At 53.0% G+C, this 22,450-nt stretch overlaps 1 protein-coding gene across 5 annotated transcripts in view; it reads right to left on the bottom strand.

Moving 5' to 3' along the window:
- The window catches only part of UNKL (unk like zinc finger), a 48,719-nt gene that overhangs the window by 9,631 nt on the left and 16,638 nt on the right, over positions 1-22,450 (bottom strand). For all 5 annotated transcript variants that reach the window (XM_045820941.1, XM_045820938.1, XM_045820940.1 and 2 more), the window contains 6 exons: positions 21,098-21,233; positions 20,156-20,273; positions 17,395-17,479; positions 16,589-16,674; positions 12,734-12,796; positions 5,861-6,038 (listed from right to left, as the gene is read on the bottom strand). In XM_045820941.1, coding sequence (XP_045676897.1) covers positions 5,861-6,038; positions 12,734-12,796; positions 16,589-16,674; positions 17,395-17,479; positions 20,156-20,273; positions 21,098-21,233 — 666 coding nt within the window. The remainder of the gene's footprint in view (positions 1-5,860; positions 6,039-12,733; positions 12,797-16,588; positions 16,675-17,394; positions 17,480-20,155; positions 20,274-21,097; positions 21,234-22,450) is intronic.

Below are 22,450 nucleotides of genomic sequence, written 5' to 3'. Positions count from 1 at the left end.
CACAGGTCTCGCCCAGACTGGCGTCCCAGGCGGCACTGCTCCTGCCCTGCTCAGTCCCTGTGGGGACCACGCGCGTTGAGGGCAAGGAAGGCTCCTTGCCAACAAGAGGTGTTCCGGAGTGCACACCCGAAAGCCACTGGCTCCAGCCTTCGTGGTGTGAGGCCCCATGCACACACCGGAAGGCAAGAAGCAGGGGACCGTGTGTCTGGGACTCGAGGGAGCAGAACGGCCGGGCAAGGCACAGGGCCTGCATCTGTCTCCTTGTTTCATCACTGCTGCTTGCAGAGGCGACCCTGACCTGGCCACACTTGGGAACCAGAGCCCAAAGCACAGAGGAAGGACCATACTCCACCGGCCAGAGAGGGTGCTGAGGGGACACTCTGAGGGCCTCCACTCCCTCCCACACCTAGAGCACTGAGGCCAAGCTGCCAACTCGCCTGGAGAACGCTGTCCTTCCCACACTGCTGTCTGTCACCAGGCGCAGTGGGGAGGCACCAGGACCCTGCCCACTCCCAAGGAGAAATTATTCACACAACTCTGGCGGTCTTATCTGGAAAGGCAGTGAGCATTCAGGGGGCTCCATCGCTCCCACTTCAACCAGGAGTCCCCAGATCCCACCCTGGGAGGCGAGCAGGTGCTAAGCCTGTGACACTGGCCCTGCAGACGCCTAACTCTGCAAGGACAACTGTGCAGGGAGCAGTCGCAGGCCCCAGGCTGGCGGTGCCACAAGCTCTCTAGTCCCTGAGGAGGCCGTGGAAAGACAACACCACTCACTGTGGCCTCCCGAATGTGACACACACGGCACAGACGCACCCAACGCCACAGCCAAGGACAAGGCAGTGTGAACATGGCCTGCCGCCATAGTCTGTACAGAAAGGCCCTCAGGGAGACCTGGCAGCGGAGACACATGGGCAGTCCAGACCTCCGGCCCGCACTCCCCCTCTGCATGCTCCCTTTCCTTGTCAGCGCTGCTGCTCAAGCCCTTCTCTGCTGCCAGTATCTCTCCCCCCACAGGCAGCTTCTTCCTAACACCCAGGAGCACAGGGGTCTTTGTGTGCAGGGGCTGCTGAAACCAAGCGCCACACACCAGACAGCTTCAAACACCACAAATCCATTCTCCCAGCTCTGGAGCCAGAAGCTGAGATCAAGGTGCATAGGGCTGCATTCCTTCTGGAGGCTCCGTTCTGCCTCTTCCAGCTCCGGCTTAGTCAGAAACCCTTGGCCCTCCTTGGCTGGTGGATGCATCACTACGTGGCTGTCTCTTTTCTGTGTCTGTCTCCTCCTTCCTAGGACAGCAGTCACCTTGGATTAGGGTTCATGCTAATGACCTCAGTTCACTTTGATTATATCTGCAATGACCATTTCCAAATAAGGCCACATTCCCAGGTTGGTGGCAAGGGGGCAGGCCTGAGGGAATCATGTTTTGGGGGAACACAGTGGCTCACAATAATGGGGATCAACCTGGTGACACCCTCCCATCTGATCCATCCCCTCCAGGAGGCTGTGCTCTGGTGCTTGAATTAGCACCTCCCATAGACCCAGGGCCCAGACCTCTTGGGACCCCTCCACCATCAGACCTGTGTCCTGTTGCTGTGAATTCCACAAAGAGGCTCTTCCAGGACACAAACACAGCCCTGCAGGCTCTGCAGCCCCACATGAGAGCCTGTCCCCAGTGGCCCACCCCTTCTTCTCGCCATCCCGTTTCCAGTGTACTGTTCAAGCTGCCACCTGGGCCTTGCCATCCAGCCCAGTGCCAAGCTCCAAAATCCCTCTGGTCAAAGGCAGCCCCTGCCTGCTGTCGGTCCCTCTCCCCTTCCTCTGGATCAATCTCTGGGCCCTTCCACCCTCCTTGGGAGCTCAGCAGCCCTTCCATGCCCAGACATACATGGTTTCTGGGGCGCTCACCCACAGACACCCCAGACGCCTCTCGGTATAGCTGCATCACGTCCTCTGACCAGACAGAGGCTCCTCTGCTCTATCGGTGCCTTCTCTATCTGGGCACAGATGCCTCCCTCAGGCTGGTGAACCTGGGACCACTCACTGAGCACAAGCCCCATGGGAGCCCTTAGCTCCTCCTCCTCCTCTTAAATGCACACCAGCCAGGCCCCAAGCTCCAGCCATCTCTGCAGCTGCTGCTTCACCCCGACCTACGCTGTCCCAAGAGTGATCTTGGCATCAGCCAACTGTGTCGTGAGTCCTGCCTCCCCTGGCAGACAGGACACTCACCGTCTGCTCTACCCTGCCCCATCCTGCCCCTGCCCCAAGCAGCCTTCCCACCCCAAAATGGCTCCTCCTCTCCTTTGTCCACAAGTCATGACACTGCTATAGGCTGCAGCCTAGCACGGTTTCCATCAGCCCCACTAGTCCTGGGAGAACTCCTGTTCAGCCTTCAAAACCTTCTCAAAGTCTCCCCTTACTCCATTCCTGCACCTTAGCCTGGACTGTGCAGGTGCACTGAGCCAGGGTTGACTGACGTGCAGACTCATCCACCTTCTAAGAGCAAGCACCTCACCGTCCACTTCTTCACTCTGCCCTGCTTCCTCCAAAAGAACGGAGGCCCAAACCCACCCTTCGTAAGCTGGCCCAGCATGTCTGCTCAGTCTCGGGTCCCAAGCCACTGTCCTGGACATGCTGCTCAGTTGGGTCTGAAAATGTGGGTTCCACCCTCAGCACCTGCAGCCCTGGGATGTCAGAGATGGCCAGCTTCAAAGCTTGCAGAGTTCCGGAAGCACTTTTTTGAATAACAAAGGCACAAAGGAATGGATGGATGAGAGCAAACTGGACTGCAGAAGCTTTTCTCACCTGTAAGTGATTTCTCTCCCCGTGCTTCCTAACCCCACCCCATGACTCAGCACACAGGTGCACCCTGCCTACTTCTCTCTGAGGTGCAGAAGTGGCACCTGACCAACCACAGCCTGCATTCAGCTTACAAGGCAGAGGCCGCCGCTGCGGGGATGTGTCCTGGCCCACTTTCTCACGAGCAGGGCTAGCATCCTAACACACCTTACTGTTCCCTGAGGTCAGACTCAGATCTCTTAAGATATTTTCTTAAAGGAGGAACTCACTTTTAAAATGGCTTTAGCAGTCAAAAGCCAGAAGAACCCATGTACATAAACTGTGCCATCTGACCTAGAACCGGCCTCGCCAAAATCCCAGGCACCACCCAAACGTTAAGGAGAAATCGTCTGGAAGCTGCTGAGTAATGGCCCTGGCGAAGCCCAGTTCCTGACGTGACACAGCACATCGGAGAGGCACCGAGTCCCAGGGTCAGGGGACACACGGAGACAATAAACACAGCACACAGAAATAAAGGCCAGACTGGGGGACCCAGAGGCGCGCGCGGGGGGGGGGGCAGCTCCCCACACCCAACCGGTCCGGGCAGTTCTCCCCCGACTACAACACAGAGAAACACCTGGCACACCTGCTCACCCCGGGGCCTGAGTTTCCAACAGTGCAGGCACAGCCGGCGATTCACTGATGAGACCGGAAACCGTCCTCTCCTGGGAGCAAGAGACCCACCTCCGCTAGATGATGAAGGATCCGCTGGCGAAGTCTCGCAGCTGGTGCCCACGCAAGGACCAGAGGGGAGGGCGCCTCTGCAGAGCAGCCTCCTCAAGAGGGCATATCTGCATTAACCTCACCCCGCAGCCCCCAGGAAAACTGCTACCAACCCCTGCTTTCACACCTGGCGCAGGCACCTAGGACCAATACAAGAGGCGTCTGGAGAAGAGGGGAGGCAAACCTGCGGAAGGGGAAAGTGCACGGAGGAGGGAGGCTGGGGAGACGCACCTCACTTGGGGTGTTGGTGCATGGAGGGGGCGCACATGCGGAGGGAGATCAGCGCACCACACCTGGTGGGGGGGGGGGCGTAAGACCCGCTCCGCAGCTTCTCGTTAGAGGACCCGCAACCGGAGGCGCGAGGCGGAGGATGCTGACTCACGGTCCGCTGTCGCCGCCGCCACCGCGGATTCAAATAGGGCCCGCGGCCCTCGCCCCGCCCACCCCGCGCCCGCCGCGCCCACGAGTGACGCAAGCCTCAGACGCGCCTCGCCCTTGGTCCCGCCCCCATTACGAAAGCCACAGTCAGGCACCGTTCACCCCGTGCGGAGCCAAGGTGCGGGGGACTCAAGGTTCCTGCTGCCCTTTGCTGCCAGTCTCGCCTGGCAATGAACTCCTTCGGTTACTATTTTAATGGTCACTATTTTAATCTGAAGCCTGTTCATATGAAATGAAAGATAAAGGAAATAAAATCTGTCAAATGGCCCTGAAATGACTCCATTAAATCCATTAAATGCAGAAGAGTTGGAAAAGGCACCCGCTTATTTTTAGTTTAAATGAATGAATAATTTTAAGATGGATTTTTAAAAATTCAGTGCATTAGTAATGACATAACCTGAATGAAACTGTACTACAGGAGAAAACAATAGAGTCTACCCCGTCAGCGCCAGAGCCGGTGCAGTGGACACTCGGTCCTGGCAGTCCTCCGCAGTAGAAAGGGCTCTCGTGGGGTCAGAGGGCAGTTCTGAGCATTCCACTGCTTCCCATAACTGGGGCAGTAGTAGGATATAACTTCACACGTGACCTCAGGAGGGTGAGCAGAGAAAGTGTGAGGATGGCACTGACAGCAGAAGCTCACTGCCATAACGAGAGAACAAAAACGTGTTACCCTGAACCTGTAAGTGGAGGCAATGTTGATCCTGAAAAAATTCACCTCTTCACCTTCTGGTAGTTGGTTCAAGAAATGTTTAAGTCAGTGAAAGAACACACAGCAAGATGGTCAGTGACATACTTAGGCTGAGACTGCCCCTTAGGTATTGAGACAATGGCTAGAAAAATTACTAGAAATATGCTAACTCCAATCGTAAGCCACCACCTGTCCCGAGAGGCCACTTTCAAAGCATAGATGCACCTAGTTCTATTTTTCACTCAGGTGAGCAGAGTTGAATAGGAATTTCATTTTCCTAATTAATTTTCTCTTATGCTCAAATTTTACTATTACTACCTTCATATTGGAAAAAGTAAGCTTTATGTTAAAATTTTTGTGCTAACCCATAACGGTACAATTCTGTGCTGCCCAGGCCCAGCCTCTCACTGGGCAGCACCGCCCCCCCCCCCGCCCCGCCCCCCCGGCTAACCCTGAGACAGAGGACTTGGGTCTGCTACAACACAGAGGCCTCCCAGAGGTTCTCCATACCAGGACAGAGGTGAGGGTGAGGGTCAGCTCGGCAATGCAGACAGCCCTCCACTGGTGCCAGGCGCCCCACCACCCTGATGTGGCCTGAGGGTGCCAAGGGGGCAGACATGGCCCACCACCCCCAGGACTGTGTATCCATCCTGCTCCTTGTACTGCCACGACAGTCCCCACCTGTGCCCCACACCCCCATACAGGCCACCAGACAGGTTACTTCCCAGGCCGGCTCCAATCCCATTGGTCATCAGTCCACAGAACCTCCATGACCCCTAGCAGCTAAGGACCCTCAATAGTTAACAGCCACGCCCACTGCCTTCTGGACACATCTGCACCCCCTCTTTACCCTTGTCATGACCCCCTACCTTCTGGTGCCCTCACTGCCCCCAACTCCCATTTAAATTCCTCTAAAGCCTACCATTCTCTGCCTCACCCTGGGGCCTGTGCCGCTGCCCCCACCTGAGGGCTTCTCGTCAGCTCTGCAGTACCAGGCTGCTGCTGAGGCAGGTGTTTCCACGGCCACATGCGATACAGCCAAAGTATCACACAGACCACCAAAACACATGTGGCTTTTTCACCAAAACTTGCATTCTGAGAGCATCCCTGAATAGATTATTCTTCAAATGCTACAATGTAAGTGCTAACTCAGGGAAACGAGAGTCTTGGGCTTACCTGGGATGGACTCGAGGGCACTGCCAGTGGGGTCCAGTGGGTGGGCACGCGCCGAGAGAGTGGGGAGAGCGGTGGGGGAGGAGCTGCTGGAGCCAGCACTGGATGCCAGGCTGGAGGCCACGCTGGAGCTCACGCTGGGAGCAAGCGGGTGAACCACTGTGAACACCGCCAGGTGGTTCTGTGCAAAGACACAAACGGGATGAGCAGGCGCACCTGCACGGACGACAGCAGCATGACCTCAGTACAGAGTCACGGACAGAAGCATCAGCCGGGCTCTCTCCCCAAAGCAAAACATAAAGTGGACAGTCCCCCTAAATGTCTAGTTATTTACAATGACCATGACAAACAGACCCACCAGCTGCCACTCACCCAGGGCTGGGAACAAATGCATCTGGAAAGTGTCTCACTGAACGAACTACTCTGCAGAAAGCAGTTTTCAAAAGCAGGTATTCAGCACTAGAAAACCACCCACCGACAGACAAAACAGAGCACCAGTCCCTTCTGAAAACATAGATGAAATGGTCCCATGACCCCATTACCCAAGAAAAGTAAAAAATCAGGGCAATTCACATGCTCTGTATATGATAGGCAACACATTGGGGGGAAAAAGGAGCTGGCCCAATCTTGGGTGCGCAGAGTGCCGTGCACGAGAAAAGTACGCGCTGAAAACGACACAGGGCGGGGCTGCGAGCCAGCCCACAGCCGCCTCGGAAAGGCAGACTCTGGAGTCACTACGAAACCTGGAGTCAGAGCTATATTGAGGTGAAATAGTGTGAATATCTGGGTTTTGCTTCAAAATAACACAGGAGAAGCTATGGCTGGTGTGGCTCAGTGGACTGAACACTGGCCTGTGAATGAAAGGTCGCCAGTTCAATTCCCAGTCAGGGTACATGCCTGGGTTGCAGGCCAGGTCCTGGGTTGGGGGTGTGCGAGAAACAACCAATCTCTCACATAATAATGTTTCTCTCCTTCTCTGCTTCTCTCCCTCCCTTCCCCTCTCTCAAAATAAATAAAGTCTTTAAAAAATATTTTTAAAAATTCAGAAGTTAACCTGAGGAAGGAGCAGCTACAACAAGGCAGGGGGTGTGGTTACTAGTTTGTCAGCTTCAGGGAAGCTTTCCATACTAAGGAGTGTTACTGTGCATTTTGTCAGACAGAAATCTAGCACAGGACAGTTTCTCAAAGCAAATGTTTCTCGGTGCTGAGGCGTCACTCCCTGGGTTCACAGGCTCCCAGCCCCCTACTGAGACTGGAGAGCTCCCCATGACAGACTGTGGGTCCATGTGTGCAGAGATTGCGGAACTGATCGCCACTGTGTGTTTGCAGTTAAAATTTAAAAATAAAAACTCGAACTACAGAAGCCTGGAGAGTCTCTTTCCTGCTGCTTCCTGGGGTCACCCGCAAGCAGGCTTTCCTGTCCCTACGGCAGTGGTGTGACCACAGGCTTCCCATTCCTCTCTCCCTCCACTGGGCTGCGTGCCATCCCCAGGGGAGCCAGGAACTGCTGTAACGCAGGTGCCCCAAACTGAACCCCACGCACTGAGCCTGACCTGGAGCCACCGGCCTGAGGCACCCACTGTGACTTTACCCGCCCACACAATTCACACTGCAGAAGGAGGTGCCCCCGCAAAGACACTGGGTGACGCTTTGTCCTGAAAATTGAGAACATCCTGGCGGGCCCTTTCGCTGAGGTCATGGTAGTCACAGATGTACCGGGATGGGTCGGGCATGGGGCACCATCACCAGGGGAGCCTGACACACCTAGCGAGGTAGGGGGCCATGCCCACCTCGGTAGCTTTGTCTGCCTGGTTTAATTTCTCTTCTTTCTTATGGTAAAACATACAGAACATAAAATTTACCGCTTTAATCATTTTAAGTACACAATTCAATGGTGTTAAGTACATTCACATTGTCGAGCAAAAGCACCACCATCCATCTCTGTAACTTGTCTGTCTTCCCAAACTGAAACTGTCCCCATCAGACACTTACTCCCCACCCTCACCTCCCCCAGACCCCGGCATCACCATCCTACTTTCTATCTATGAATCCGACTCCGCTATGAATGAAATCATACAATATGTGGTCCTTCATGGCTTGCTTCTTTCACCGGGCATGGTATCTCTGTTATAGGCTGACTGTCTGTGTTCCTCCAAGAGACACACGCTGAAGCCCTGACGCCCCGTGTGACCATGTGTGGAGACGGGCCTCAGAGAAGGTGATGAAGGGGAAATGAAGTCAGAAGAACGGGTCCTCATCCCACAGGACTGGTGTCCTTTTAAGAAGAGCACGAGACGCCAGGGAGGCGCATGCGCAGAGGAAAGAATCTGAGCACACAGCGAGACGCCGGCCACCTACAGGGCACAGAGGCAGGCCTTGGAGAGGCCAACCTGCCCACCCTTTTGACCTTGGACTTGCAGCCTCCAGAACTGTGAGAAAATACATTTCGGTTATTTTAGCCAGCCAGTCTGTGGTATTTTGTTAATGGCAGCACCAGCTAATGGTCTTCAGAGCTCACCTGTGTAGTAGCAGATGTCAGAATTCCCTTACTTTTTGAGTCTGAGTAATATTCTGCAGTAGGTGTGCACCACATTTTGCGTATCCCTTCATCTGTCCAGCACTGAGGCTGCTTCTACCTTTTGGCAATTCTAAATAATGCTGCTGTAAACAGGGGTGAAACAAGTATCTCTTTGAGACCCTGCTTTTAATTCCTTTGAGTATATGAGGTCTGTCCGGAAAAAGTCCAGCCATTCTTAATATAATGAGAATGGTTGGCAAAACATCGATGTAACCTGGCAGCCAAGAAGAGTGGACTAAAATGCGTGTGCGTGAACAATGACTTCACCGTACTAGTCAGCAGGGGTGGTAGATGCTGGTTGAGTGAGCATGTGCACTGTGTGGCCATTCGATTCAAAATGACTGAACAAGTAGAGCAATGAATCTGCATCGAATTTTGCATTAAAGCTTGAACATTCCTCCACAGAAACTATTTGGATGATTCAGAAGACCACAGCTGTGGGCGACTGTTGACTGCCAGCTTGAGCACGACAATGAGACTACTTATACATCACATGTCCTGCAGAGTATTTCGGTGAAACCTCAAATCACCCAAGTGATTCAGCCCCTCTACAGCCCAGATTTGGCACCCTACAACTTCTGCATTTTCCCAAAACTAAAATCACCTTTGAAAGGGAAGAGATTTCAATGAGATTTGGGAAAATACAGTGGGGCAGCTAATGGGGATTGGGAGAACTGTGTGAGGTCCCAAGGTGCCTACTTTGAAGGGGACCGAGGTATCATTGTCCTATGCACAATGTTTCTTATATCTTCAATAAATGTCTCTATTTTCCATATTACATGGCTGGATACCTCTGGACCTCATATCCAGAGGTGAAATCACTCTGTCATATGGTAGTTCTGTTTTTAATATTTTAAGGAACCACCCTACTGTTTTCTAATGCATTAAAGCTGTAATTTCTCTACATCCTCACCAACACATTATTTGCTGGTGGGGTTTTTTTGTTTTTTTTTTTTTCAATGAGTGTGAAAGTCATGTTTCATTGCGGATACTGTTAGATACGACAAAGATCTCAAGGTCTGGGCAGTTCCAAATATTATTTCTTGCTAAATGTTAAAATACGCCACAGTAGTTTGTAGCTGCAGCAGGAAACAGAACAAGCTGAAGGGAGCTCAGAGCAGGAAAGGAGCCAGGCGCAAAGAACCCAGCACGCAACTGACCAGCAGTGTATGTAAGCAACCAGGCCTCTGATAGGGGAGGCAGAGCTTTGATATAAATCCTGTCTCCTTGACTTGCTGTCAAGTAAATAAAACTACTTTGTGACAACCACCTCTCCTTCTTTGAACAGAGCACCTTAAGCGGTGAACCCCTTGAGTTCGGGAACATATGTGAGCTGCATTTCCCTGATGACCAGTGGTGTTGAGCATCTTCTCATGTGCTATGGCTGTCTGCCTATCTCCTTTGGAGAAATGTCTATTCAAGTCCCTGGTCCATTTTCAATTGGGTTTTGATGATGCTGAGTTGCAGGAGTTCTTTGTAAGTTGTGGACACTGATTCCTCACCAGCCACAGGGTTTGCGAGTGTCTCCCCCATTCCATGGGCTGCCTTTTCACTCTGCTGACAGCGTTCTCTGATGCTCAAGTTTTTAACTCTGATGATGTATAACTGGTCTTTTCCTCTTTTGCTGCCTGTCTTTGGGCATCACGTGCAAGAAATCACCACCAATCCCAGTGTCACGAAGCTTTCCCATCTGTGTATTTTGAGTAAAGGCTGGAGAACAGCAACTTCCACCAACATGAGACACGAGGCCAAAGGAACTTGTAGTGGCTTGGGGTCTCATCAAAGTGCTAACCTTGAAAGCTTGCATGTTAGCAAGGAAGCAGGTACCCCACAGTTTCAGGACGATGACCCTGTGCCCAACCACACAGCTCTCATGAGGGTTGTGCTCTGGGGCTGGCAGGGCGACAGGCCTGGCTGCCCTGGGTCGGGCCTCTCAGGTGGAACGAGAGCAAGTCCTGGGCTCTGGGCACACCAGGGACAGCGCTTCCGCGGTCTCTGTAGCCGGCATGGGTCATCACGTGGGCTGCGATGGGCACGTCCACTCTGAGCAATGTTGGGGCCACCAGCAGGAAAGCTGTTTTGCTCCATGTCTTCCATCAAGTGTGGCCTGGCAAACAGGGGGAACAGACCACCCAGGAAGGAGGGCGTAACTTGGGCTAAGCAGGAATTGAACCTCAGTTTACCAAAGAAAACTCTGGACAGAGAGGCTCCTGGTGCTCCCCGCTCTCACCCAATGGCCAAGACCTGAAAACAGGAGCCACTGCCAGGGCTGGGGAAGAGTGACACTGGGGACATAGGGACCTGCAGCTGACACAGAGGAAATGGGAGGTTCCAGAGACAGAGTGGCCAATACTGTGCTCTGGCCAGAGCAGCTTCGTGCCCATGTGCAGGGACAGGGTCTCCAGACAGCTGTCTACCCATGAGAGCACGGTGTCACTTCGGCGTACCCTTCAGCCTTTCAAACTGGGCAGAAGCCTGGGGGCAGAGAGTAGGGGGTTGGGGTAGGTTGTGGGGAAAGGCTGGGAACACTAGCCTCGCCTACAGACCCTTGGAGCTACGTCTCCAATCCTGCCCCCACTGGCACTCACCGCCCCTGGGGTTGGAAGGGACGGGGTCTCTGGGCACAGGTAAGAGCTGGCCTGTGGATGGACTTGGCCAGTTTACTATCAGTGCCAAGGAGTGGGGCTGCTGCCACAATGTGAGGACAAACCAGCGTCGGGGACAGCATGCTGTCCCAGGGCAGCTCATGCACTGGGACTGCCCAACCCTCTCCTAGGGCTTCTGGACCCCGGCCTGGGTGGGGTCCCTCACCGTGCAGCTTGGGGAATCTGCCCTCCGGCTCCTTTCCAGGCCCTTCTTCAGCAGCCCTGAGACAGGCAACATGCTACCTTACTGCTAAGATTTCATGTTTCAGATTCTTAATGAACATCTTGTCAATTTTCATCTATGGAGAAAAAAAACCATCACAAAATAACTAAGTTGCATTTTCACTTTCAACTATCCTGATTTTAAACATGTGCTTCAGAAGCTCCTAATAGAACATAAGTAACTGAGTAACTTGCTCCAGAGGAGAAATCTGCAGGGAGGTGCCCTGGGTTGGGGGCGCACCCAGGAAACCAGGAGACGAGGAAAGGAGGGGCGCTGCCCATTCAGGAACTTAAAATGAAGAGCACCACAGAGACCGTGACAGCTGGCTGAAGCCCTCCACCAGAGACGGAGGTTTGCTCTCTGCCACACCCCGGCCGTCCAAACATTTACAGCTCTGCCTTGTTACAGTGATGGATAAAGATAAGTTTTCAGTCCCTAGGGCAGCGGTGGGGTGGGGGTGAGGGGAGAACTGTTTCTCAAAATAAGCAAGTGGGATTGAACAAGCCCAAAGCTGGGGTGGGCAGAACAGAGAGACAGAGCCCAACTTTGCTGAAGCCTCAGGGCGGTAGAGGCTCAGCTGGCAGCCCCTACTCTGCCTCACCGAGGAGGGGAAACAGTTAACAAAACCTCCAAGAACATGCTGACCATTATCTCAGATGTGACAATAAGCTGTGTGACCCAGAGAGACCAAGCCAACTTGTCTTGGATGCTGTTTGGGCTGAACTGTGCCCCCTGAACCTCCTGACCCCAGAACCACTGAATGGTACCCTACTTGGAAATGGGATCTCTAGCAAGGGAACTGAGTTAAGATGAGGCCATTAGGGTGAGTCCTAATCACTATGACTGTGTCTTTATAAAAAGGGGAGATCTGGAGACAGACGACAGAAACAGAGACCCTGATCTCAGACTCCCGGCTGCAAGGGAATGAACTGGGTTCCTTAGGGCCCCAGCTTGTGGGGCTGTGTCACCGAGGCCCCAGGACACTGACCCAGATGAGCCGTCTTGCTAGTCTTATTTTCCCAAGGAGGAAACTTGCAAAGGTTTGGGTTTTGTTTTCTCCAAGGTATAGGCAGGCTTCGTTTTATTGCGCTTCACAAACGTTGTGTTTTTTGCAAACTGAAGGCAAGACCCTCCACCAGCAAGGAGATCACGGCTCACTTTGTTGCCACACTCGCTTTACTGCAGCAGCCTGGGACCGAACCGCAACATCTCCAAGGCCTGCCTGCACGACACTATTTCTTTAAGCACTTAAAAACAAAGGACACATGGAATAGACAACTTGGAAAAGATAACTAAAAACAGTTAGATTACACGCGAGCATTAACTAGGTCACTTTTGCCAGGAGTGAGCATGACCAAGTGAGTTAGGACGCTGGGGCAGGCGCGGCCCGCACGCTCCCGTGGCAGCCAGACCCCGCCGCAGGACGGTACCTGCTTGCTGTCGTGCTCACTGGCTTTCTGGCCACCTTCAGCAGGTGAGTCCCTCCGCTTCGTCTGCAACAGAAAAAGGAAAACAGTTGATTCAACATATACAGCAACCTAAGCTTTGCTCAGAATGTAGAAAATGGCATGTACTAAAGTCTCATAAAACAAAAAAGGCCTTCAAATCAGCTAGCTCTTTGACGGTTCTCCTGAATTCCACTTCTTACACCGGGACATTGATCTTTGACCTCCGGGCTAATCTGTGTGAAGGTAGCAGTGAGCTCCTCCCACCGAGCCCACACCAACCCGACAAGCCCTTCACCGCAGGGCGGCCCTGGAAGAGCCGGGCAGTTCTGGAAAGACCAACACCCGAGACAAAGGATGATTTATGGCAGTTCCCTCTCCTCGCCTTGGTGAACGTGGCTCCCCTACCCTCCCAGGAAGGCGATGCCACCTCTTTTTTATTAAGGTTTTATTTATTTTTTAGAGAGAGGGGAAGGGAGGGAGAAAGAAAGGACAACATTGATCAGTTGCCTCTCACATGCTCCTCAACTGGGGACCTGGCCTGCAGCCCATGCACGTGCCCCAACCCGGGATAGAACCAATGACCTTCCGATTCACAGGCCGGCACTCAACCCACAGAGCCACACCAAGCAGACACCGCCTCCCAGTCACCACAGACACTGTGACTCAGGAGACTGCAGGAGGCTAAGTCTGCATGACACAGCCCACTGCCCCGAGGCAGAAACCCCTCTGGTCTCACCAGTTCTTTGGGTCTTGACCTCCTGTCAATACATCTTTTGTCAGTTTAATTTTCAGGGCCCCAGTCCCTGAACCTACAAGGGGGGAGGGAAAACTATTTTTCCTCTCCTACGCATACAAAAACCCTAGCTCTGCGGTCCCTCAGGACAAACACGAGCACCCAAACTGCAGACCAAAATGTCCTTCAGGTCTGAGGTGTGTTCTGACTTTGATGCCATCTTATACATGAATCTGTAGTGGTGGCCCAGGTCATTGTGGCCTTTCTTCCTTTTTTTTTTTTTTTCTGGATCTGCAGAAGTGCGGCAGGATAGTAAAAAGCCAGGAAAATTCCTTAACAAGCAGAATAGGGAAACAGGCAGACAGCTGAACACACTGGCCGTGCAGCCCACAGCCAGGCCACCTCCCTAATGACAAGATCTAATTCTCAGCTCCAGGCCCAGAAAACCAGCAGCCCAGGTGGCTGAGGCTCAGAGCAGCTGCAGGGACTAGAGACCCCTGCTCTGTCACTGACCGGTCAGTGAGACCACCACCCTGAAAGGGCGCACCTGGAGAACCCACGCATATTCTGCCAAGATGCCCCACCCCCACCCCCAAGCCTCTCCTAAGGTTCCCGACTGCAAGGGAGAAATAAAAGCCCCAAGACAAAAAAGACTCAATAAGCACTCTCCGTCTGTGTAGCAGCCCACACCATTCCCTTTCCCTCTTTTTCCCCATGGGTGCGCATCTCCTAAACTCTAAGGGACCCCAAGACTTGCAGTCAGGGGAGCAATGGGCAGCAGCAACTGTCTCAGATTAGTCCCCTGAACCTGTCCCCAAAGCCCCTTTTCTCTGACTTCCCAATGAGCTCAGGCAGCCCAGCCTAGGCTCTCTTGTTGCTTCTTCTGTGCTAAGCTTGTCCTCGTTTTACTGTCCCCAGCTTTGACAAATGTCCCCTCATAGTCACCTGGACTTGTGAAACCTTTCCTGCACGCAGTGAAAAACTCACATAATACTGGTTGGCCCCAGACAGCCCTGCCCAGGGGAGCGCCACCCCGCCACCGCAGCACCCCATCTGTAGCAGAAGGGCTGAAAGAGCTCACTAAGGGCAGGAGAAGACAGGGTGCCCATGCAGGTGCCAGCGGGCCCTTCCCCTTCACTCGTCTCAGAGGGCCTGCCGAGCCCACCCTGAGGTCAGCCTGCTATGTCTGGATTCCCTGGGTTTCTCTAAAGCCAGAAGTGACCTCTCACTGAAGATTTGGGTGAGGGACCCCTAAACTGCTGACCAAAGACCAATCCCATTTTCAGACTAAGTTGTGAAGAAATCTTATTATCCTGAAGCAGCTCTGCTTGCCTTCAGAAAGCAAGTCCCGAGCCCTGGCAGGCCCACAAAGCTCCCTGCAGCGGAATCAGAATCGAAGTCGGAATTGGAATCGCACAGCCGTCCAGGCCCCTCTCCTGCTACCCCTGCCCGGTGCCCTCAGGCGACGGGGGGAGGGGCAGCTCACGCTCTCTGGCCGTCACACAGGTATGTGGCCTGTCACCTGACTGTGTGTGGAACACTCAGGCAGAAGGGAGGACCGAGGGAGCGGCTTGCCCGGGCTGGCCACCGTGAGCCCTTTGTGTATGCTTAGTTTTGTTGTCAAGGTGACTGAGATCCAGAAAACTGGAAAAGGAAGCTGCCCTCCACGAAACAGCTTCTTTGGGACATCAAGGCCCACACTGAGGTCTGACAATTCTTCACATGTCACCATCAATGTGTTCCCTTAGGGTCACTACTGAAACCACAGGTCCCCGCCCGTGGTACCTGAGCCCGAAGGGCGGCCCGAGCTCACCGGGGCACCTGGGCTCCCTGCACACCTTCCCACACACTTGACATTCACTCGGTTATCTGCTGGCAGCGTCACCAAGCAGAGCTAGCCAATTTCAATGCCTTGGTCACCCAAATTCTTGATGTTTCATACTGAAACATGCTTGAATCTTCTGAATGAACATTTCTTAGAGAGTTTTAAACTTCTCCTTCAACTTGCACTCCTGGCCCTCAGGTCTGCATGAATTGTCTCATGGGAAGACAACCAGCGCGGAGTCCAGCTAGAGAGGGGGTGCTGCACGCTGTAAATGTACAAGGTGCCACTTTAAAATGATTAGTTTCAGCCCTGACCAGCGTGGCTTAGTGGGTTGGGTGTCGCACTGCAAACCGAAAGGTCCCCAGTTCAATTCCTGGTTGGGACACATGGTTGGGTTGTGAGCCAGGTCCCCAGGCAACCGATCGATGTCTCTCCTTCTCCTTCTCCCTTCCTTTCTCCTCTCTCTAAAAATAAATATATCAATCTTAAAAAAAGATTAAAGTGGTGCTCTGGCCGGTGGGGCTCAGCTGGATGGAGCATCACACACCAAAGGTCTGAGCCCTGTCCCCACCGTCTCACTCTGCCCTCGGTGACTGCGGGCTCTACCGCATCAGGGCTACCAGCTCCCAGAAGTGACCCCCCAGTACCTCACGGTCCCGGCAAACCTCCAGACCACCCTGACTGGGAGCCCTGAGGGTGCTCACGTCTGGGATCTGCCCACACCAGCCTTCAGCCTGCCTCAACTGTCCCTCCCAGGCAGCACCCAGCCCTGAGACGGCCCCCCCGCCTGAACCTGGGGCCCTTTCTTCACGGTCGGCCCAAGACTATACCCTCACACACAGTCAACATGTGTGTGTCTGCCAAAAGGCAAGGCCCAAGCCAGGACTTAGCCAAGATTCTTTGAGAGTCTCCTAGGAGCCACCAATCCACAGGCAGCCTGTCTTCAACCACATCACCCAGAAACCACAACCACCCGCCCTTATGGTCCAGTTAACACCAAAGGACGGGAGAAACAGAGGACAGCCCTGGCCAGGTGCTCAACTGACGCATGGCTAGAAGCATCGTCCCGATACACCAAGCTGGTGGGTTTGATCCCTGGTCAGGGCACATATAAGAAGCAATTAATGAATGTATAAATAAGTAGAACAACAAATTGATGTTTTTTTTCCTCTCTCTCTCCACCCTCTTTAAAATCAATTTTAAAGAACAGAACAACAACTAGAACAAAAACAAAGGGCAGTAGGCACCAGGCACCATCCTCGGGACGCCGCCCACTTACATTTCCAGGGGGGCCGCTGCTGGCCGCGGAGCTGCTGGTGGGGGTGAGGTCTCGGCAGCCCCAGTCATTGGCCATTCCCAGGTTCTCTGCAGAAAAGGGAAAAGCAGGCCATGAGCAGCTGTGGGCTGCATGGGGTCTCTGGGTAGAGGGTCCCCTACAACCGGGAAAAGAGTGCGCACTGGTCTCATGACAGTAGACCCTCCCTGGAGACAGGAGAGGGGGCATCTGAACCCCCACATGAGCCGTCAGGGCAACAGGACCTTCAAGTCTCAGGTGCAACACTTGAATGATTGGAAGATCAGAAAACAATGTAAAATTTTAATAAGGAGAGCTAAAAAATCAGAAAGTAAAATTACAGTTGCCAACTATACTCAAAAACTGGAACCTAAACTCAAAAGCTCTTATGAGGAAGTCCTCGGAGCACCAGGGAAAGGCCAAGTCTGTGTGCGCGTTCCTGCCACCGAGATTTGCTTCTGCCTTTGGGAATTCTCTACGGGCCCAAGTGTCCACCAAGACCACCACTGCCCTCCCCGCAAACCTGGAAACGAACAGCCCATTCCAGGGCCCAGCCACTGTGCACAGGACCCCAGAGCACCTGCGGGAAGGGCCCCTCTGGGCCCCACAAGGCCTGGCCCACAACAGATCCCATCCCAAGAACCCTAAAACACGTGCCAGGGTGTTCCCGCCTGTCCCCACCCCCCACCCTTAGAGCTCACTCGGAGGAACAGAAAGCTCCTGTGAGTCACCTGGCCTGGTGTGCCTACGACAGCCGCCCAGGCGGAGCCTGCTGGGTGGTGAGCACTTACTTTCCACATGCGCAAAGGCACAGAAGGGACCCCGAGGGCAGTAGCCAGTTTGGCGCATGTCATTGCACTTTGTAGACTTGTAGATCTAGGAAACAAAAATAAAAAAAGATAGACTAGATTGGAAATGGGTATCCCTAGGAAGCCCAGGGCTGGAAGTACCACAATGTGGAGGGCTAAGCTCCCAATCGGAGCTGGGGTCGTCTGGAGAGAGGGATGTAAACACGGCCTTCCCCCGAGTGCCCGCAGTCCCAGATCCCCTCCTCTGCACAGGGCTGGTCAGCCCGGGGAATGCGCTGGCAGCCCCTGTCCTCGACATCACACAAGTTGGATTTCCCACTTGGCGTTTTCTGAAAGATGCATTTGATTTGGTGCCTGTTGCACAGACGGTGTTCGAGAAATGCCTATTAAGTGAACACATGCGTCCACTCCAGGGCCAGACCCAATCCACTTCACTTGGGCCAAAGATACTCTCAACCCATCAACAATGGGGGTCTGACCTGGCAGCACAGTGGGACCCAGGAGGACCAGGCCAGTGAGGCACAGACACCACTCGCGGACACTGCCCTGGCAGGACACCTGCGCTTCTTCTGTCCGGGCCCCAAACCCCCAAACTGAGGTCTCACCACCTCTCCTCCCTTCCCCACCAGCAGTGCCTCTCAGTTCCTATGACGCTTCAACTGTCTCCTCGCAGCCACACCAACAAAAGCAATTTCAAAGGGTGTCAAATTCACTAAAAATATCAGGAAGCTAAATGTCGCTGTATGTGCATTTTAAAGCATAGAATCTAAATAGAACACACTTCCAAGAAAGGAAGTGCAATCACAACCCTGTGGGTGAGGTGCCGCCCCTTCTGGGAGCCCATGGGGCCTCCTTCAGCACAGCTCCGCCCGCCCTCCCCACCTGCGCTCCCACAGGGGCGCCTCCGGGGCACACAGCGCCGCATGCCAGTGCTCCATGAGGGCAGGCCACGTTCACCATTCTGGGTTTTGTCTTGCTTAAGCGTGCACCAAGGTGTGTGTGTAAAAACAGATGGCAAACAACTCAGAGGTAACAAGGTGTGTGACACGGTGCAGTCACACATCTGTGTGGCTGCAAACACTGCCCACACGCCTGGAATAAGGCCAGGTGTGAAGGCCCCAAGGGTGCCACCGGCTAGCTTTCTCTTCTGTATCAACTCACACCATTAAGAACAAACACAGCTGCCCTGGCTGGTGTAGCTCAATGGATTGAGCGCGGGCTGTGAACCAAAATGTCGCAGGTTCAATTCCCAGTCAGGGTACATACCTGGGTTGCAGGCCATGATCCCCAGCAACCGCACATTGATGTTTCTCTCTCTCTTTCTCTCTCTCTCTCTCTCCCCCTCCCTTCCCTCTCTAAAAATAAATAAATAAATAAATAAATAAATAAATAAAAAAGAACAAACACAGCTAAGCATAGAATCACTGGTTATCGGTGCCTTTGAGGCCCCTGCTCTGCACCTACTTGAGCCACAGAGACAGAAAAGCATCAGTCTGGGGCACAGGTAAGGACCACGAGTGCTGCAGGAGCCACAGAACCGTATGGGACCGCTGTGACCCCGGGGCACACAGCAAGAGGTGGGGTGAGACTTTTTATTCAGACACTTCTGTTGTGAATGAACATAAAATATATTCTGAGTTTCAAAAATCAAACAAATGAGTGAATGAATGACCATATGAGTAAAAGAGGAAAGAAAAAACCTGAGACCAGCAGCCATATGCCCCCAAATGCACGTCTCGCCTTCACAGACAAGGCGGCGAGGGCTGGGATTCCACCGAAGCCCACTGCACAGCCCAGTGCCTCCCTCCCACAGAGCCTGAAGCAACCCTCCGCCATGGAGGACAGCGCTCACCCCTGACCAGGCCAAGCAGGCCACAGGGTCGCCCTCGCCACCCTGCACGGGCCATTTCTCCTCGCTAGGTTCCTGGAGGTCAGGAAATGAGCCCACCCCTTAGCTCACAGGGACCAGCACCAGTGTCACCGCACCCATGGGGGCACCTCCACCATATCCTTGCTCCTGCCCCCACCCCTCACCTGGTCCCCAGGCTCTCCTGCTAACTCATGCTCCGAAGGAGTTTTGTTGACATATTCATTTTTAACACAAATCCAAGTGAGCTCTGCTTAGCTCAGTGGACTCTTGTTGACCACACCAAGCACAGGCCAAAGGAAGGACTGGCTTTGACCAACTCCAAGGAGGTGACCTCTGTGCCCCTAGAACATCTTCCCCCTTAGTGTCTATTCACCAGGCCTTGGACCACAATGGGTGGTGACCCCGTGTCTGGTGGGGGGGCCTGGACCCCATGGCATCAAGTCAACCTAGGTCAGCCATGTCTCTACAACCGACGCCCCCAAAAACCCTGGACACTAAGGAAAAACAAAACAAAACGAAACCACCCAGGGCACCGAGGCTCAGGTGAGTTCCCTGGTTGGGAACACTCTGTGTTGTCACACAGAGTCACCGGCAGAAACGAGCGCTGCCCCTCACTCAGTGGGAAGGGCCAGCTGGAAGCTCGTGCCTGGCCGCTGAGGACACTGCTCCCTACTGATTTCAATCAGAAACCCTCTGGGGCAACGAACCCTAACTGCAGACCTAATGGCTCCGCTGAGTCCCGTGAGTCCCTCTGGACCTGAGGGTGGTCTTAGGGACCCTGAACATGGCAAGAGAAGAGTCACCCGGACCCACCCTCTCCCGAGCTGTGACACTGACCAGCCAGCTGGAGCCCCCCCACCCCGCCACTTGTACCTCAGGGTGGAACTGCTGCTCCGTACGTGAATGGCAGTACTGACAGCCATCCCCACTGTCACACCTCGAGGGCTCACCCCACTCATCGCCATGCTTCACACTGGGGCACGGAGTGGACCTGGAGGACAAGGGGGAGTCCTAGGTCAGTAGCGATGTCCTCTCTGCGTGCCTTGGGGTGCTGGCCTCTCAGGATGGCGCACCCACACCACAGAGGGCCACAGGCAAACGGCCCCTGGAAGGGCTGGTCTTTCTCCTTCTGAGGACAAGCAAGAGGGGGGAATGTGCCGTCTGACCCAGAAAGTACTCAGGATCCCTGTGTTTGTTTTCCACAAAAATTAAAGTGAGTCTAAGTCAGGGCTACCCACACAGAGGAGAGAAGTGTCTTGGAGAAGCAGCCGGCCCACCTGAGGCCAGGAGGAGACAAGCCGGAGCCCACAGCCTACCTTTTCTTGAGGTTGTTTCAAAATAAGATGTGAGACTTTTTTCCACAATATGAAAATTCTAACCAAAATCCTCTACTTTTCATGTACTTGGCAGCTTTACTGTAACTTATTTGGATTCATAGAAAAACATACCATCAGTGGTAAATAAGACTTTTTGTTTTATTGGTCATTTTTGTTGTTGGGTGGGTTTTTTTTTTTTTACAATTTTCTACCGTTCTGTATGCAGTAAATTTACTTTACCTTCCCAAGCTAACACTTGGTCACTAAAACTCAGAGACCACTAATTAAGGTCCTCTGGTCCTTTCTGGAATGTCTCAGAGAAAGAACAATGACTGTGGCGAACCAAGTCTCTGCCCGATGCAGCGGGTTCCCTGGCAAGGGAGGCGGCCTCGGGTAAGTAGAGAGTGGTTCTTCCCTCCAAGAAACAGCTGGACGAAGACCTCAGGGCCCGAAGGAGAATGCGGATAAAGGCCCAGGTGCCCATGGTCCCGGGGCTCACCTATACTGGAACCTCCTGGGGTTCCGCCGTCTGTCCCTGCTGTTATGGTAGTGAGGACACGCATAGCCCTGGCGACAGAGGCGCGGAGGCTTCGGGCACTGCTCGGTCTTGTAGCTGCCCAGCACAAAGTTGGTGTCTGAAAAACAGGGGTCCACATGGAAACAAATACATGCATGCTCATATAGCCAAAAGAAAAAATAACCTGTCCTAGCTGGGGTGGCTCAGTGGATTGAGCACCGGCCTGCAAACCAGAAAGTCTCCGGTTCAATTCCTGGTCAGGGCACACGCCTGGGTTTCGGGCCAGGTCCCTGGTAGAAGGCACGTGAGAGGCAACCACACACTAATGTTTCTCTTTTTTCTTCCTGTCTTTATCCCTCCCTTCCCCTGGGTCTAAAAATAAAATAAATAAAATCTTTAAAAACAAAAAGAAGAAATAATCCAAGTGTTCATCCACAGATGAATGTACAATGTGGTCCATCCCAAAACCACTGGGCCACAGAAAGGAATGCAGCACTGATGCCTGCACTCCTCCTGAGTGGATGAGCCGCAAAATCACTGCACTCAGTGGGACAGGCTAGAGATGAAGGACCACACATTGTGTGACTGCATTTATGTGGAACTCGGAGAACAGGCAAATCCGCACACGGGAAGTAAACCAGTGGCTGCCAGGGCCGGGGGAGGGGAGCACGGGGAGTGATGGTGATGGGTGTGGGGCTTCTTTGGAGAAACTAGAGAGAGTTTTAGAAGTAGACAAAGGCAGTAGTAGCACAACCTTTGACTACACTAAAACCACTGAAATGCACACTTTCCATGGTTCATTTTAGCCCTGGAGTAAGCGAGGGACTGGGGGGTGACATGGCATGGGTTCAAGGCTGCGCCATATGTCCCACTACAGCGGGGCACTAGGCGCACTGGGGCATTGGGGCTCTGAACTTCCCACTCACATGAAACCTAAAACTCCTCTAAAAATAAAATCTATTTTTAAATGATTAATTTCATGCATCTGAATTTTATTTCAAAGCAAAAAAACACACACAAAAAGCCTCCAGGATCATTTAAAAACAGCAAACATTTAAAAATACATACATACATACAGTAAATGATGACAAGATTCCTAAAATTCCCACCCTATCCTGGGCTGGTTAATAACTGACACCTCATTATATATACTGGGTTTCTTTCACTTCCAGCTGACATTCAACAGTACTTTATATCAGTGTATAGCACAGTGGTCAGACATTTATACAATATACAAAGGACCCCCCCTTTAAGTCTAGAAACTACTTGACATCATACATTGTTATTACAATATTACTTTTTAAGACTTAATTTCTTTATTTTTAGAGAGAGGGT

Source organism: Phyllostomus hastatus, unplaced genomic scaffold (genome assembly GCF_019186645.2).
Source record: "Phyllostomus hastatus isolate PE091 unplaced genomic scaffold, TTU_PhHast_1.1 phas_scaffold_442, whole genome shotgun sequence".
NCBI lineage: Eukaryota > Metazoa > Chordata > Mammalia > Chiroptera > Phyllostomidae > Phyllostomus > Phyllostomus hastatus.
The sequence above is the reverse complement of the archived record's forward strand: the minus strand, read 5'-3'. Positions and strand labels throughout refer to the sequence as shown.